The 18,133-nt window shown below is 32.3% G+C and overlaps 2 protein-coding genes across 2 annotated transcripts; both read right to left on the bottom strand.

The window, feature by feature from the left end:
- Positions 1 to 2,066: 2,066 nt before the first annotated feature.
- On the bottom strand, positions 2,067 to 6,711 carry LOC122592497 (protein PLASTID TRANSCRIPTIONALLY ACTIVE 14). Its single transcript, XM_043764740.1, has 13 exons — positions 6,573 to 6,711; positions 6,284 to 6,481; positions 5,797 to 5,934; positions 5,405 to 5,530; positions 5,172 to 5,300; positions 4,385 to 4,474; positions 4,143 to 4,293; positions 3,903 to 4,012; positions 3,760 to 3,831; positions 3,537 to 3,642; positions 3,230 to 3,427; positions 2,593 to 2,635; positions 2,067 to 2,380 (listed from the first exon to the last, which is right to left on the bottom strand). Exons 1-13 carry the CDS (start codon positions 6,627 to 6,629, stop codon positions 2,302 to 2,304), a joined length of 1,497 nt encoding a protein of 498 aa, XP_043620675.1. The 5' UTR covers positions 6,630 to 6,711; the 3' UTR covers positions 2,067 to 2,301.
- An 8,218-nt stretch (positions 6,712 to 14,929) lies between these two features.
- On the bottom strand, positions 14,930 to 16,572 carry LOC122594196. Its single transcript, XM_043766663.1, has 3 exons — positions 16,384 to 16,572; positions 15,621 to 15,686; positions 14,930 to 15,481 (listed from the first exon to the last, which is right to left on the bottom strand). The coding sequence occupies exons 1-3, from the start codon at positions 16,555 to 16,557 to the stop codon at positions 14,963 to 14,965; spliced, it is 759 nt and encodes a 252-aa protein (XP_043622598.1). The 5' UTR covers positions 16,558 to 16,572; the 3' UTR covers positions 14,930 to 14,962.
- Between the last annotated feature and the right edge of the window lie 1,561 nt (positions 16,573 to 18,133).

Here is an 18,133-nt window from a genome sequence, read left to right as displayed (position 1 = left end):
TTTTATTTTTATTATATTCAAACCCTATATATATATATGTAGTATTTTCATAACTGTTTTTTTTTTTCCATTCATTTTATTTCATTCATTATGATGAGTATATTAAATACATTTTAAATTTATACAGTGTAACGTTTTAGGTTTTTTGTTTCAAAAGCCACAATTAATTGGCTTGTATTTGATATTTTGACAGAGGTATTAGACTTGAATTCTGCCAAATACAATCTTAAGTTGGTCATGAAATGGTTCAAATATGACCATAAATATTGTAGTCAGGTTGTGTATTATTTGAGTCAAAAAGACAAACAAAATGTGTGCTATTATTCTATGCATTAAAAATTATATTTTATGATGCTATATATACAATATAATGATAATGATTTGTGAAAAGCGTTTTGGTTTTAATAAATGCTTATGTAAGAAAATAATAATATTGAAAATAATGTTACGATGAATTGAAATTTTAATATATTTTATAATTAAAAATTATAAAATACAAGTATTTTAAGTTGAAATTGGTAATTGTAATTATATAACAACAAAGTTTGACTAGACGAATAAGAAATCATTAATAAAATTAATCAAAAGGGGTTTTATAAAAAGTTAATAATTGGGGGGCTAAAAAACATATGTGAATTCATCTTTTGAGATAACGGAGTTATCATATGCTTTAATTAGATGAATGTCTGTACTAAGGATGACGACCGTGGCAGTTGCATTGCGGTGGTAACAACAACAAATGGTGACTGGTAGTGGTGGTTGCAATGATAATTGACAAGTGTTGCAAGTTATTAATGTAAAAGGAATATATTTTAAGAATTCGAAGATAGATTTTGTAAATAATTTTTAAGGATATTGTTGGCCAATCAGTTTGTTGTTATGTCCGTTAATGAAAGTGCATATTAAAGAGATTGATTCTTAATTTGAGATTTGAGGAGGGGTTAAATGTTTTATTAGAAAATATAAATGCATGTATACTTTAAAAAGATTTGAAAAACCAACTGGGTTGCGGTGGTTGGAGTCATTGCCTCTAGAGAAAGAGGTTATGGGTTAGATCCTTATGCTGAGCAAGGCTGAAGATCTTTTTTTTTCATTATCTTTGGTAGAAGATGGAAGCAGCCTCTCTACCTTTGGTAAAGGTAAGGCTGTTTACATCTCAACCTCCCTCATACGCCGTCAAAGACGGTATTAGGACCTAAAACCCGTAGAAAACGGTATTGGGAGTTACTTTATTTTTTACTTAAAAAGATTTGAATTAACATTACGTGTGTTTGAGGTCATTAGCCATTTGAAAATAAATGTTTTAAGTCTTTTTTTTTTTTATAAGTTAATTATGCATCTACATGTCATTCAGGCCGATAAAAAATGAATTAAAAAAGAAATCCAAGCATACATGCTAACAACTACGCAATCCACTTATAAAAAACGAATTAAAAAGGAAAACCAAACAACTACTTTACTATTCTGATTCTTTTTTTAAATAGTTAGTAGTATTTATAAATATAATATTTGCAACCATACCATCCAACGAAAATTTGGTTACATAACATCCGTTTTGAGAGCACTTCGTATTTACAAACCATATAACCTATGAACGAAAAGTCAAATAATGTTGACATTTCAAACCAATTCAATATAAATATCCGGTCACTAAAAAAGGAAATACGTTTAGGCTATCTTCAACCACAAAATGTCCATTCAATATGTTGGGTAAGGATTTCGAGGCTTTTCAAACGGGTCTTGATCTGAAACATCTAACTAAATAAAAGGTCAGTGTTTTTATGTAAATAACAAACACGCCTAAAACCTACAAGCCAAAGTATATGGGGAGATTGGGAGCCAACTGCCAACTTGTGTCCTCCCGCAAATTACTTTGGGTGTTTAACATGTTCAATACGTTTCGGTGAAACAGTAAACATCCTTGCACGAGACACATCTGACCCACGTAATGGTCATATTTTACTTTCAATTTGGTGTCCAACCCTTCAAATATAGGAGACATCGAAGGTTAGAATCATAAGGATCAAAGAGGCACTCCATTGTCAGTTTGTCACTAGACAAGTCCGTGTTCTAAATGCTTGCCTGACTGGCGTTCAATGGTTTGTATAAACACATATATAAACTATAAAGTGCAAACATGGCATTCTCCATAACCCTACGGTATATAATACGAAAATCGAAAAAGACAGCAAAAGGAAAAGTAAAAAGTGAAAGAGAAATCTATGTCTAAAACATACTCTACTTGGTACAGTCTAGGAAGGGAACCCTTTTTAGCCTACAAAACTAAATGCTGCCCTGTAACTAAAACAATATCCTATCTTGGTATAAATCCAAAGCTTGTATAACTTTCTCCACAAATAACTTCCTGTGCAACCTATACCTGCATTACAATCACACAATTCATATTGGACTAAAACCAATATATTGTCGATAAGGCTTTTGGGTTTATCGTGCAGATGACCTTTATGTGAGATTCTTTACTTTCATTATGCCATTATATCACTAAAGCCAAAGATCTTTTGGTCACAACAGGACAAACTTCATACATGTTTTATCGATAATGATAACAAAATGAGTAGAGAGTTTACATACTTGATTGCAGCTTCACGGGTCCAGCTCATTTCTGGAGTAGAATCTGGAGAAGGGAAGGGCGGAGTAAAAGTTCTTGTGAGATTAAATTTAAGCAAACCGCAATGATAATGTTTTAGATATCAATTTATAGAAGGGTTCCATTTAATAAAATTGATAGTTGTTACTAATTGAGAATGTTGTCATGAAAGGTAGGTTTTCATGAATTATAGATCAACCCAAGTGTACTTAATGACTACACGTTTTTCCAAATGTCATTTTCTGAACTGTAGATAATCAGAATATCAAAAGTATAATTACTTTTTCCCAAACATTAAAATTTAGTTATTGTGACTTCAGATTTATGTTGAAGAAATAGGAGTGGCAGGTTCAACTTTTTTAAGAACAATGGGTAAATCTAAAATCTCAACCAAAAGGGAAACCTGTCAAACAGGTTGCACGGATTATAACTACCCCATTACTGGCGTTCATAACCTCAAAAGTTTCTTAAATTAAAAAAAAAAAGGCCAGATTTTATATTGTAACTCAAGTTCGTGTAGTCATGAGTGATATACACAAAATGTTTACAGGTCCCACCCAACCCGGTCCATTTTCACATGTCACTTGATCTGCCTATTTGTCAGGGAAATGTAAATGATACCTAGGATATGCTGGTCTTGCTTGGAAGTGGTGCTATATTCAGCAAGAAATTGTTGGCATTCTTCCTGCAGGGCTTTCACGGCTTTTATTTCTAAGCTCGGGATCGGAGGGATATCACCTTCTGACCACGTAGGCAATGTTCTTGCAGCTGCTAAAACTGCTCCATCCACAAAATTATCTACTTCACTTGCAAAATTGGCTGCCAAATATTTATACAGAGATTACCCATGGTAGAAAATGATTTTAACAGTAAGTCATATAGGTAAACTAAGAAATATATATGAATAAGTTAGCAATAAAATGTGTACTATTATGGTAATAATCTTCATAAGAGCCAGCTATGTTGAACACTGACAAGAAGGAATCTAAGTGGATCTTTGAATTTCCAGAAAATGGTAGGACATCCCAAGGATTCTGTAAATATTAAGATGACAATATTGGAAAAATGTCAAATGAAAAGGTAAATGTCATTAATTCAAAGTTGAAGCAAACAGGAGAGATGTACAACAGAATCTTAACGACGGAACTTACTGATGGTGTTGAAAGGCCATATCTTTGCATAAGTATATTGTTCCTCTGGCCACTCATGTAATTCACGGTCATCTGAAAAGATGATGATAAACATGAGCTGTGACCCTGAATTATTATTGAGCAACAATGGTCATGATTTTTACCTCTTCTCCCTTTTTAATCCGCTGTCCAGCGTTTGTCATCACCACAAACATACGATCCCTGAATCGCCAATGGAAAAAACAATTTGGTTGGCAAGAATGGTTCATCATATCTGCAAAATAGCACCACATATATTCCATCATAAGCCATGGAAATATAGATGCCCAAAAGCAAGTATCCATCTAATATTTACAAAATGAACTAATGATAAAATAATACGGAAACATAAATGAAAAAACCACCTGCATAAGGAGCAAACATATTTGCATTTTGAGTTAACGAACCAATCCTAATTCTGAAGTTAATGTGTCTAGTTTGTGCCATACTAACAGCCCAAACAAATCTCTGTGGATCTCGAGCAAGCCGTTTTACTTTCAGGGGCATGGCAGGGTGCTGAGAACAAACAGACATATAAATTACGGTTACCTTTTGGAACTTAAAACCAGGGAAGATATAAGCATCACATGAAAATCTGTGAATGTACCCAATTCTTTTCCCAAAATTCCGCAACTCGTTCTTTCTCTTTTCTCATGGTTGAAGCAAGATCTTCATCATGTAGCTCTTTCAGGTCATCCTACCGCATGTCAAAAGAAATGATTTTAAAAGCATGATACAAAACATATGGTTTTTATAGTAATGACATCACGCATTTCCATATGATTAGAGCTCAAAATCAGATTGGTTGAATAGAAATACTAAGTAGAGGTGGCAAGATGGATGGATCGGGAAGGTATGCTAATGGGTCAAAATGGGTAATCTCTAGTACGGTTAAAAACAGACAGGGTCTACTTGTATTGGACAGCAAAAACATATTTTACATTTGCCCAAAAAAATATAACCAAATCTGTTACAGTAATGATCTAAATCTTTGAATAAGACGAATTAGGAGGTAGCGCATTAAGCCTTTGGGTTATTTCTAACCCATTCGGCCCATTCTCCTTCTAGCTTAACTTTTTATTTTGAGCAGTTTGACACAAAACACAACCAAATCGATTTATTTAGATGTAAACGGAGTTGTCACCTTCAATATTAAGTAATGGGCTTGGCTTGTTAACTAAGGGGGTGTTTGCATCTGAAAAATGATCATGACTTCATGATTCTCTAATTATTTAAGGTCAATATCAAAGAGAGATATAAGTGCCTATATAATGAATTAAGCTAATGGTTAATCGATAATCTGCTTTTGATATTTTAAATCGCAAAAACCAATTAATGTATTGCACCAAAGCATTGAGTACTTGAATTTGACATAATTCTACATATACACAAACCTCTGTAGCTAGAAGCATACTAGTGCACTCCTCGGCACTAGGCAAAAAATCACCATAGAGTTGCCAAAAATTCTTGTCATGATCAAATGCATATAAAAGAAGGCATGCCATTCTGAGGTCCCAATCTGTCTGGCATAGAGATTAAATCACCGATTTAAAAAATTGGGTCAAACGATAAACATATAAAGTTACTTATCATCATAGAAAACTTTTATCCAAAAAAAATAGATTACCTCTGGATCAGTTGAGTTGATAATGTCGAATATCGGATGCCCAACTGGTATGATATCAGGAAAGAACATCCATGGGGTTGTTTGGCTAATAGTTAACATCAACTCCAATGGTATCTCCATAACCACCTTAAAATAATCAATCAGGAAACTGCATTACTCTCCATCATTCAGTTATCAAACAAATTCAATAAATAAGTTACAACAAATATGACCAACATATAAACATATCCAAAAGGTATTTTCAGCCACACCAATCGAGCCACACGAAACCATCTCAGACTGAGAGGTAAATAAATCTTAACCAGCCGCCCGCTAACATACAATCATTTGAAACATGATGCATTGTAATAATTCATAAGTAACTTGACAAGATAAATGCAAAAATGACTCACCTTGGCACGGCGACTAGGTTCGATATCTTTAGAGGCAAACACTCCAAACCCATTTGGGCCTTCCCTAAATTCCACCCCATAAGCTCTCATACTTCTAACAAATCCCATTTTATAAAATTCAGGATCTGCTAACTCCAACTATTTGATTAAACAAAAAATATTAATCCAATCAATAAAATACATAGCCAAAAACCATTCAACTTCGATACAACAAGAATGTTCCTCATTCAACACTTTACACCTAAACACGTATATCGTCAAGATGTAAACGAATAAGGTTTTTCACTGTTCAGGTTTTCAGCTGTAGGAGGCCTAACCCTATGAGCATTTCCAAACCCTTTCCCTCCAAGATGTTTACCTAATGATTATCAAACCTGAGACCTCTTGTGACGACATTAAAACCACTAACTACTAAAATGGATCATAAAAATCGAAACTTTATAGTTTAATATTAACAAAAAAGAAAGAAAAAAAAAGAAGATAGAACCTTGGAAGCAGGGGTGTCTTCTTGTTGAGACCCAGTTTGGAAAAAAGGGAAAGCAGTGGGTGAAGTTGCAGTTTCAATTGTATCAAATGCTGCTTCTGCTGTTCTTGCTTTAATTCCCCCAATTCTCTTATTATGCTTATAACTTTCCATCAAGTTGGATTTTTTTGGTGCAAACACATTCTTTAAATTCTTGCCCAACTGTTTATAATCCAAAACAATTGAAGAAAAATAGTTAGATACTGACATATACATACATACACATATATATATGTGAAAATATGCAGAGAACCTGGTAGTTGTAGATGAAACAGCTAACTGATTGTTGAAGAAGGATTGAGGAAACCATTCTTTAAATTTGAGTTAAAATTTCAGTGTTGTATTATTGTTGTTTTCATGTTTAGTCCAAGAGTGGGGATGAACAGAAAGTGTTATCCTAAAACCCAGATATCATCTGGCCCCTGTAGTATTGCCAACTTGCTATATTATGATTAAAAGAATTTAAAAATGTGAATTAATCGTTGACCTTCATTTTTATACTATTTCATTTCGAAATTGACTCGTGTATATTGTTATATCCCGACTTAAATTTAAAGTTATATAGTCAATAAATCTTGATATAGACCACCTAAACGTCTTGAGTTATTTGGAAAGTAATGATTTGACATAAACTAATACTCGAGTAAAGGGTTAGTAAAGAATCGAAATCAAGATTCATGGCCTAAGGTGGACTATATATATTACTCACCTATCAATTGACACGTTTGTACTCGAATAAAGTTACACACATGAATAGTTTTGGGGCATCTCTTAGATTTTATTTGGGACTTTCGGGGTATACATATGTCTTAAATAAGGATTAAAGTTCCCCGAAATAATTTATATATATCTAAAAGTTCTATCAAGTAAGTGGAAAAATTAACGTATTATTGACGATTTATCGATTGGTATTTAATAGATGTAATTTGGTTACTTTAGAATATTTAATGTGCAACTATAAATGATCTATCTATCTATATATAAAAGTTGGATCATAGGAGTGGAAAAATTTGCCGATTTTTAGTTTTCATTGATGGGTACTTAATGGGATTATTTAGTATACTTAATAAGGGTAGGATACTTTCTTATGGTTTGTGTATAGCTTTGTTTATTTGGCTAATCCATATTTATTATGGTTTATTATGTATCACTAAATTATTATTATTACAAACAATTCAATGCCATATTTTTTTTTATAAAAAAAAAAACGAATTCTTTTTTGGTTATGGCTCGGCAATTGTTGCTTAATTGTTACCTTATTAGTAAGTAGCATTACTTTAAATATGGTTAACAAAAAAATGTAAGCCCATTTAATAGATCCATTGCTTGGCCCAAATCATATATTCATTAATCCATTTAACAACCTTGCCCAACCCAAACAAAAAAACCCTTTGAATAATCTGATCTTTTTCTTTTAGTTTTAAAAACAGAACTCTTTTTTATTTTCCCTTTCTTTGTTCAGCTCAATTGAGATGATGATACAATAAAAACCTCTTCCTTCTGTTCTGGATGGGTTCCCGTTCAATATCCCAGACGAAAGTTTTTTTTTTTTTTTGTAATATGTGTGTGTAAATGTTAGTGTATTTATATATTATATTTAATGAGGTTAAATATGTACATACGAAGGGATTGTTGATTGATTGTTTTATTTGTTAATGCAACACTTAATGACATTGTTGCTTTCGATTCTTTGTATTCATCTCCTTCTCCTCTCTTTCCTACATGGGTGACCGATCAAAATTCCATCCGAAATATAAATAATCCATTTGGTTGGAATGGAATGGTATTGCTCACTAATATATTTTATTTGTTTGTAATGGCCAGCCTTAAGTTACAGATTGCTTCTAACGGTCAGTCTGGTGTGTTTCTCAATGAGCTTCAGCCAGGGTCTGATGGCCCTATGACAGTGATGATCTGTCACAAATGGGATGTCATGAATAAGAGGGGGGATTCCATGAGTACTGATTTTATCGTGTCTGATGAACAGGTATGCTAACAAGTAACTTTGTTATGTCAATCCATGGTATAAATATTAAAATTTGTCTATCTACGTGTGTTATTGTGCAGGTGAATATCATGTACTGTTCTGCTAAGCATAATATGGCATTCAAGTTTGTTGAAAGGTTGGAGGAAGGTAGTCTTTATACCTTGGTTGGGTTTAGGGTCATGTCTAATAAGAAGGATTTTAGCAATTTGAAAGATAGTGCCTACATGATTGAATTGGATGGGTCTACGAATGTCAGAAAGTCTATTGGCGATGTCAATAGATTTGTGCGTTCTGCTTTTCAAATTTGTTCATTCGAGAAACTTGTGCCAACCGACAACAAATACTTACTTGGTTTCTTTCTCTGTTAAATCTTATTGTCATGGTTGTAAATCTCAGTTATCTCGGCCGATATATCCCCGATATATCGCTTATCGGTGGTCGACCGAGATGATATATTACCGATATATCCCCGATAAATCCGATATATTCCCGATAAATTCCCGATATATCGCTTATCAATGGTCGACCGAGACGATACCGAAAAGCGATATTTACAATCTTGCTTATTGTAGTGAATTTTTTTATATTTTAGTTGTTGTTTCAATCTAGTGTTTTATTGTGTTCCTTTGATCTGTTTAGGGGGTTTTTGGATTTAATTTTACTTCCCTTATGATGAATTCGTGTGTGGTTATTTTTTTCGGATGGGGAGTACATATGGAGTTTTGTTTGTATACGTGTATTTAAATATATGAATGTGGTCTATTTGATTTGGTTTTGTTTGTGTTCCCGATCTATTTTGAATGATAGTTGTTATATGTCCTGTAGATGTCATGGGTTAGATTATGTATGTTGGTGCACCGATAACAAAGTCTATAGGCGCATAAACGGTTGAATTCCTTCTGACCAATGAGAGGTACGGAATCTGCCTATTTTTTAGCCATTTAGTGGTTATTTGAATTTTGTTGAAAGTATTCCACTTACCAACATTTGTGGCTATCAATTTGCAGTGGTTTGCAGATCCCCGTCACATTATGGGGCTTGACGGGTGAAGACCTTATCAAAAAGAAAGAATCAAAGGCCGACACTTATGTATGCATTCTTACTGCCATGACTGCTAAAAAACACAATGGTTAGTATGTTGTATGTGTTGCATATGTTGACGTGTTTATCAATTGTTATAGTTTGTTTTTTTTTGCCCTGTTGTGAGTATATTGCATGTGTTGCATATGTTGATGTGTTTATCAATTGTTATAGTAATTTATGTTTCCCCCCCCCCCCCTTGTTCTGTAGGTGAATTGGGGGTATCGAATACATCTCCAACTCAGATTCTTGATGATGAGAATTTGCCGCCTTTGAAATTGTTCAAGGATGGTCTTGGGTTGTAACTATGTGCCATTCAAGTTATTCCCATGAGCTATCTATGTTAAGCCTAACAGTTTACACTTTTGACTTGCAGTTCTGAGGATCTTAGCACAAAGCCAACTGCACCTATTGATGTCGTCCACACCAGGACAAGCTGGTATCTGGTGACTTGCTCGAGCGGTCGTTGTCGGAAGGGGCTGACAAGGACCAGAGAAGGGTTCTGGTGTAAAGGTTGTAAATCCAGTGTCATGTACCCCCATATCAAGTATATGTTGTTTTCTTGTGAGCTTTGATATGAACAATTGTTTTTGTTTATTAAGTCTATTGTGTGGCAGGTACAAGCTTCATTTGGAGGTGAGAGATGAGACGGCGTCAATCATTGTGACTCTTTCTGATGAACCAACATAACAACTGTTGCATAGGACAGCAAGCTCCCTGATGGAGGAGGAACGAAAGGTGTTATATGGTTTTCCGTTGTGAAAGTTATGTGGTGAACTATTAAGGTTAATCGGCAGTTTCTAACATTTTCCCTTTCAGAATGACTCGATTGATGATGTCCTTCCACCTGTTTTGCGCAACCTTCTTGGCACTAGACATGTGTTTGAGGTTAGGGGCCATACATACTTCCATGCTGGTGAATATGAAGGCTTCAATTGTAGCGAGGTTGAATATGTACTCGATACCCAGGTGCAGAGGTTGCTAATTCCGCATTGCTAGGTGATAAAAGTTTTTTGGAGTTATTGGGTATCCCAAAGTGAGATGAAGGTGTGTGTATAAAAGACTGGATTGAGTTCTACATTCAATCTGATTATAAAGTTTTAGATGATGATCAAAGATAAAGCTGACTTTCATATTCAAAATGCCTTTTTTTTAAGTAGCCTACCATTTTAAGTTCTTCGGTCTACAGTGGTCCTGTGTTCAGGTACATGTTAGTTGCATTCGTATTTAAATTTTACACATATTTTTAAGGGAGAAGTACATAGAAATGCTACTGCCCTTGTTTAGTTCAATTTATTTATCATTTTTTGCATGTGCCATTTAAATATACGACCTCTTTTTTCCCCTTAAGACCATTTGTTATCTCGCAGTTTTCATGCGGTTGCTAATATTTTAGTGAACTACGAGGACCGTGTGACGCAAAACGTTATAGGAACATAAATTGTTGTAATGTTTTAACATATTCCATGAAGCGAGTATTGACATTTTTATGCGGAGGGGGTAGGATTAACTTTGTTTAAGGATGCCTATAGTTTCTTTTGTGATACCTACTTATGTCTTAGATGAATTGACATATTGACGGAGAAGTATCTTACCTTTCTATGATGGTAATATCTTCGTATATACATAAAATAACTCTAGATCGAGAGTTAAAAATGGTTATAGATGTACAAGTATTCTTGAAATAGTAAGGCTTATAAATTACATATATGACGCTTTTCCAAATTCCTGCCTTGTTGTTTGAAAAGCTGCTAGCAAACTTAAGGGTTTTGTTTTTCATTTATACAAATGTCAATGCCACTAGAAAGTTTGTCATTGAACAGGCATGCCTTGCATTTGGTCCATTTGGATATTTAAAAGTTTATTTAATATCTGGTCCAAATTCAAATGTGTTTCTATCTTAGAAAAATTGGTTATGGTAATTTGCTATTTGTCAGGGATGTAGACATTGATTTGCAACAAGTGCTGAAATTGACCTAGCTAATATCAAAAGAAATTGGGGAAAGCTTTGCTAACTTCTTTCTCTACCACGTACATAAGGAGCAAAATTAGTACATAATTTGGCTGTAGAAGTTAGAGTCTATGGTGGCAAAAAGACTGACTGATGATGGTCTCCAAATGGCACTACCATAAGAAATTGTGTGTGTGTGTGTGTAAAGAGAGAAGGCTGGTGGGAAAAAAGTAGGTACTAAAAACTGGATGGATGTATCAATTTAATCAGTAGTCATTTCAGTTCTTCTTAATTGGAATCAATTGATTTATTAAGTAAATTGTTATACTCAATGAAAACTCATCCAAGTATATCAAAATATTAGGTTTCTTGAATTATAAAGTAGTCAAAGTTTGCAACTTTATTATTTTTGGGTTATATAGTCTTTGATTATTATGCTAAAAGTTGGTGATGTATGGTTTACATTGGTTTCTTTTCAAGATTTCTATTTTGTTCTGATTTCCAAGCATTTATTAATTGACAAGAAATTCATCCACAATAAAATTTGATCAGGTCAACTTCTTTCTTATCTCTATCATATCCAATTGCTCATATATTTAGCTTGCGTAGTGTTTGCTACTTGTGGGACTTAGAAGATGAAAGAACACCCCTGGTATAAGGTGACCAGTCTTACACATTGTTCCATTTAAAAGTTGGTTGAAAATTATTACGATGATGTCATTACGGGGATGACAGGTCTATTGGTAGTTTGTTACGCCTGTAGCTAAAGGTAGTATTATAGACTGATTTACATATGAATGTGCTTATCATGGTGGATCTGCCTGTTTAGATGCAACTTTGTTACAGGCTCAGATTGTCACTAGACATAGAAAATGGAAAAAATGAACGAATCTGATACTATACTTTGATCAATACCACCGATTTGCTTATACTTTATTAAGCTCTCATGAGACGTGGCATTGTCAACACATGGAAGTTCTATACATAATCTTCACAAGTAAATGTAAAGAAAAAAACGAAAAATTAAGACCGTTGGATTTTATGGCCTATGACGCAGACCATGTTTCAAACAACATTAGCCCATCTAACAAAAAAATATTTGCTTACACTGATTTCAATACTGGTCCAAAAATTCAGAAGTACATGATTAGTCCAATACCATTTTTTGTTGCCACCATGCCACGATACCCGACAATAGACGTGAATCCCGACCGCTTACCTAGCCGTGCAACGCACGAGTCTTCACTCTAGTTGGGCTAAAAAGCTTAAAAACGGTGAGAGGGAGTGAGGGTTAGGAAGTGTGATAAATTACAACTTTATTATATAAGAAGATAAGTATATATATTTTATATAAAGACAACATAAGAATTAATTTTGTAATATTTAAATTACATTGATGTTTAAAAAGAATGCGATAGTTCAACCATACTCATAATCTCATAATAATATACCTTATGTTTCGAATAAATATGATTAGTATATTAACTTGCATAATATGTGGATAGTTTGAAAATCTGTTATGATAAAATTATATAAATGATAGAAATTTAAATAACCATGTATAAAATATTAGAGTTTTCAAAAGAAAATAATTTTTTTATATATAGAAAAGGACACCATAAATAACAAAATAAAATGAAATAAATTTAAAGAAAGAAAATGCTTATGATATCATAAGTAAGTTAAACAAAAGAAAATCTAAACTTTAAGAAAGAATTTGGAAATGACGAATAAAGTATTTTTATAAAATGATGATGTCATAACATTTATTTTTATTTAATATACCCGACCTGATTGATAATATTAAGACAAAAAGAGACAATGATATTATTTTTGACAATTGGCATATAGTCATTTCAAAAAGAAAAATAGATAATTACATTATTTTAATATACATGAGATTTAGGCTAGAAAAAAATTTATAAATCAATTAAAAAAATAATTTAAATTTTAAATAGGATGATGTCATAAATCAAGACAATAAAAAAGAAATAAATAATATAAAAAGCTTAATAATGACAAGTAAACATTAATTGAAATATTATTATAAGATTGATGAAAAGAATAATTGAGAGAGAAGAGGGAGTAATCTTATTAATTAAAGATATCAATAGGGTTACAATAAGTCTTGTATTTATAGGTTAAGAAATAAAATATTCTAGATATTATGATGACACGAATATGAAAGTGAATATACATACTATATTTAATTTTACAATACTTCTCCTTGGATATTCACACTTTATTATACGCAAATATAATGTTTGTTGTCTCATTAAAAACCTTACCAAGAAAACCCATTGGGATAAAAACTCGGTGAAGGGAAAAAGACTGCAACACACGATGAAGAGAAGAATTGAGAATGGGGAGGAGATAATCTTATTAATCAAAAATATCAATAGGGTTACAATAAGCCTTATATTTATAGGCTAAGAAATAAAACATTCTATAGATTGTGATGACTCTAATATGAAAGTGAATATTCATACTATATTTAATATTACAATAAATATAATGATGTCATAAAAATTTTGTTTTATTTCTATAAAAAAATGGATAAATTGACTTAAAAATTTGTCTGAGAATCAATCTAAAACTTTTTAAAATTTGATCTGTGAATTTCATTAATTAAATATTTTTGTCAAACGATCTTTAGCAAATCTAATTGAATTGAAGATGAATAAAGAGTTGGTTTACATTGATAAAAAGATGATTTTTTAAATAAGATTTAATTTAAAATGTGAATAGATCTATTAAAATTGAACATGTGAAAAGTTGGTTAAGTTCCATAACGTATAATAAAAAGTCATGGTTTAATATTTAATCTAAGTCATAATAATTGAATAAGAGTTTTGTTTATATTCGTTCATTTAATTAAACGAACAAATTATTGTATTAATATTCATTAACTTTACTATACAAATGAACACAAACGAATTTTACACCAAACGGTTATTGAATAGTTCAGTTCATTTTACAGACCTTGTGCATATTGCGAAGCAAATGACAAAGTAGTTTCAAAATCTTTTGATAATTTTTGTAGCGTTTGTACATATACCCCATATATATAGAAGATCTGAGCTATTCTAACCAGTGGCGGAGACAAGGGGGGCTGAGGGTACCAAGCCTCCCCCAATAGCACTAATACGACTGATTTTTCTATTGTCTGGTCGTTGATTTATCAAGTTTTATATAGTTTAGCCCTCTCCAATATGTAAATAAATAATGAAAATCAAAGCTATTGAAAACAAAAATGCCGGGAATCAGAATGAATTACCTGAGGAAAATGATTAATAGGTCATTTGGTTGGTGGGTGTGGGTAGGTCCGTCAACTATGTAGCAATATACTCTGTATTACATGATGTATTTGTTCTTATATTGTTTTTCATTTTACAACCTTGTACTTTACAAATTTTTTTACTTCCGCCGTATCAATTATAAGTTTTCAATACATGGTTAAGATTATATTATAAGTGATGTTAGGAATATGTTTACTTATATATTAAGCACATTACGACAAAATTTTCGTCACGACTCCATCAACCAGAAATCCTGGCTTCGCCTCTGATTCTAACAATGTACATACGTCGAATTACATAATTTATAATTAGTATATTCGAATTAATTACTTTAAATCCTCCAAGTTAACCTCGGATGATGATGATGATACATGGTTTTCCAACAACTTATGAGGAGGGAAGTATTGATAGCTCGATACATCGTCTGCACTTACATAGACAACTTTATACACATCATATTTCATGAAAACCTTAGCACCTCCAAAGTAGTTTTGAAGCTCTTCACGTTGATCGTTTTTTAGTACAAACGAGTAACACGACTGCAAATTCTTCCACACATAGAAATTGACGACAACCGGACAGTTCTCACACTTTAAGCAAACTCCGGAAATGGTACCATTCATCTTAAGGAAGTAAGATCTAAATACGGAGAAGCATGAGTACAAAAAGTCTTGCTCGTTTATTTTGGTGTTAGACTGCAAGAGATGCGTCGAGCTAAAACTGATGGTGTCGCCTGTTGAGAACTTAGCGGCTGGGGGACCGTCCTTTGCCTCCCCACCATAGGCGGCCATGAAGTCATATTCGAGTAGGACGGCCATGTTTTGTAGATTAGTCAATCCTGAAAGCTGGCCGTCATAACTAATAGTGGTTAATTAATAATAATAACTAGGAAATCAATGAATTGATGTGGTAAAAATAAAAATAAAAAAGATAGAAAAAGAAAATGAACTAATTAATTAACTCATGTTATTTTTTACAACTTACAAGTACTTGTTGGAGTAATTCTTTGTCTTCGTTAGACCTCTTGATCCATGCTCCATACCATACAATCTATATAAAGGACATACATAAAACCATCAATATAAACATTATGTTTGGAACTAATAGTATATATATATACTTGAATGTTTATCTAAATGAAAAGTTCAAGCTAGCTTCTATAGAACTTAATTTTGATGCGTTAAAACAAGAACAATCTTAAAACAAGAACTTTTAAGAACATTGTGAGAACACTTAAAAACTACATTTTGATGCGTTAAAAGTCTACAAAACTAACATAGTGCATAACTAATTATCATTGTTTAAGTGTTTAGCAACAAATTGATCCGTCAATATAAAAAAAATCACGTTTTTTGTTGAATGCATCATTTTGATGAATATGCATCCAAGATGGATGAACAAAACAAAAATCGTGATTATTTCGATTTTGGCGGATCAATGTGTTGTTAAATACTTAAATAATGATAATTAGTTATGGACTATGTTGGTTTTATGAACTTTTAATGCATCAAAATGATGTTTTTAAGTGTCTTCACCGTTCTTATTTTAAAAGTGTTCTTACCGGAGTGTTAGCCATTATATATAATAGACTGAAAAATAAAACTACCTTGCTCTATTAAGATATATAATCCAATAAAAAGATGTAAACGTATAGTACACCTATATATACATATATATATTTATATATATATATATTATATAGAAGATATAGATATAGGAAGTTGAGGATTAGGCAGTAGATATATACCATATTGCCATGGATGCTTTTGAAGATGGAGGAATGAATGCAACCAAGTCTTTCCGTAAACAAAGAGAAGTTTTTTAAACTATCCACAAGATCATCAACAATGGCGATTGTTGGCCTCAAAACACACATAAATATGTCTAGATTCTTGTTAGTAAAAGGCATGAAAGAAGCCATATATATATATATATATATATATATATGTTTTTGTAATTTGTACGTGTGTGGGTGTATGTAAAATTTAAAAATGGGTTCTGATAGAGAAGTAGTTGATCTATATATCTAGATGATCGATCATATAAGGGGAAGAAGATCGAAGATGTAAAGTTTTGCAAATAATATATATGGTGAATTAATCCTGAACTGACCATTAATTGAAATGGTGGTGCACTAGTATGCAGACTCTGTGCGTTGAATTCCATAAAGGAATGCTCTTTCAGTCGCATTTGGCTTCTTCTAATTAATTTTATCATTTGTCGTCCCATAATGCAAAAATAATTACTTGTACTACTATTTTAATCACCGTTTGTTAGTTAGTTCAAACATTATTCATACCTCATATATACAGTATATAGTACTATCCAATTACTTCCATAATATAATTCAACGGTCTGTATTTTGTTTGTGTATACGTAGTCATATAATTAATATTATCATTTCGATCAACACAAATTTTAGACCAAATTAATGAATAACAACAACAATATTTACTCACGTCAAAACCAGAAATATGGTATGAAGTGATCGCTATCAAACCATGTACTAAACATATGGGACCATATCTCGAATGTCCTAGCTAGATACGAGAAAGTTGATGGGTGTTCGTGTGTTACAACGTAAGATTATAAAATGGTACTACGTACAAATCAAATTAATCATTCTTCAAATGTCATGAAAACAGTGGTCCATGTTGAAGACATTTAACCTGGACTCCTTTGGTTATCAACGATAACACGAGTCTTCTAACCCGACAATCACAAAGATTCTTTATGTTTTGCTTTAATTTTGATTTTATTTGAAATCATTAGAGACTTCTTTACGCTATATACATGGTTTCTCGTAGAAAGTTTTATGTTCAAGTCCTATGTGAGTGTGAACATATTTTTAATTTCCACCATTATGGATACGAGTGAGTTTTTCTTCATGATTTTTGATTGATGAGAGTTTTTAATTATCTATGAGTTTGAATTAAAGATCTAATTTGAGAGAGATTCTCTAACAGATGTATGCTAGATTCTTGTCATTCTCAAGTAATTTACACATTTAAATTTTTATTTTTTTAAAATCAGTTTATGAAAAGATTAATCAATTTATCGACAGATGAATTGATATTTAAAAACGAACAAAGTGTCTTCGATTTTTAGATTGAAGTTATCACTTTTATACTTATTGAAAAGTTAGAAGAACACGAAATGACAATTTTACATTAATAAATCAATTCATATCATTAATCACTTATATTATAAATTATTTTTACTATCATATTTTTTTGCATCAATTATCATCATCGGTCGTTGCCACCACCATTTTCACCGGTTGCCGCCACTAATATATCACCGTCGTATTGCGCGAGTAAAGTATACGCAAGATAGAATACACCGATCGAAGCCTAAATTTATATAGTACTAAAAAACAAACTAAAAACTAAAGTTACATTTACAATTCCTGATTATTTCAAACCTACACATGTAACAGCGCCGTCAAAACCCAAACTCAAACAAAACTGAGTATGATGAACCCCAACTCACAAAAG

Source organism: Erigeron canadensis, chromosome 3 (assembly GCF_010389155.1).
Source record: "Erigeron canadensis isolate Cc75 chromosome 3, C_canadensis_v1, whole genome shotgun sequence".
Lineage (NCBI taxonomy): Eukaryota > Viridiplantae > Streptophyta > Magnoliopsida > Asterales > Asteraceae > Erigeron > Erigeron canadensis.
This window is presented reverse-complemented; position numbering and strand designations above follow the sequence as displayed.

What these genes read in the sequence shown, in the direction of transcription:
- LOC122592497 (XM_043764740.1), bottom strand. Translation starts at nt 6,629, where the DNA reads ATGGTTTCCTCAATCCTTCTTCAACAATCAGTTAGCTGTTTCATCTAC. An exon ending in AACCTAGTCGCCGTGCCAAG is followed by an intron (nt 5,531 to 5,796) that starts GTGAGTCATTTT and finishes GATTATTTTAAG; the next exon opens with GTGGTTATGGAGATACCATT. An exon ending in ATGGCCTTTCAACACCATCA is followed by an intron (nt 3,643 to 3,759) that starts GTAAGTTCCGTC and finishes TAATATTTACAG; the next exon opens with AATCCTTGGGATGTCCTACC.
- LOC122594196 (XM_043766663.1), bottom strand. Translation starts at nt 16,557, where the DNA reads ATGGCTTCTTTCATGCCTTTTACTAACAAGAATCTAGACATATTTATG. An exon ending in AAAGCATCCATGGCAATATG is followed by an intron (nt 15,687 to 16,383) that starts GTATATATCTAC and finishes TCCTTTATATAG; the next exon opens with ATTGTATGGTATGGAGCATG. An exon ending in AATTACTCCAACAAGTACTT is followed by an intron (nt 15,482 to 15,620) that starts GTAAGTTGTAAA and finishes TATGACGGCCAG; the next exon opens with CTTTCAGGATTGACTAATCT.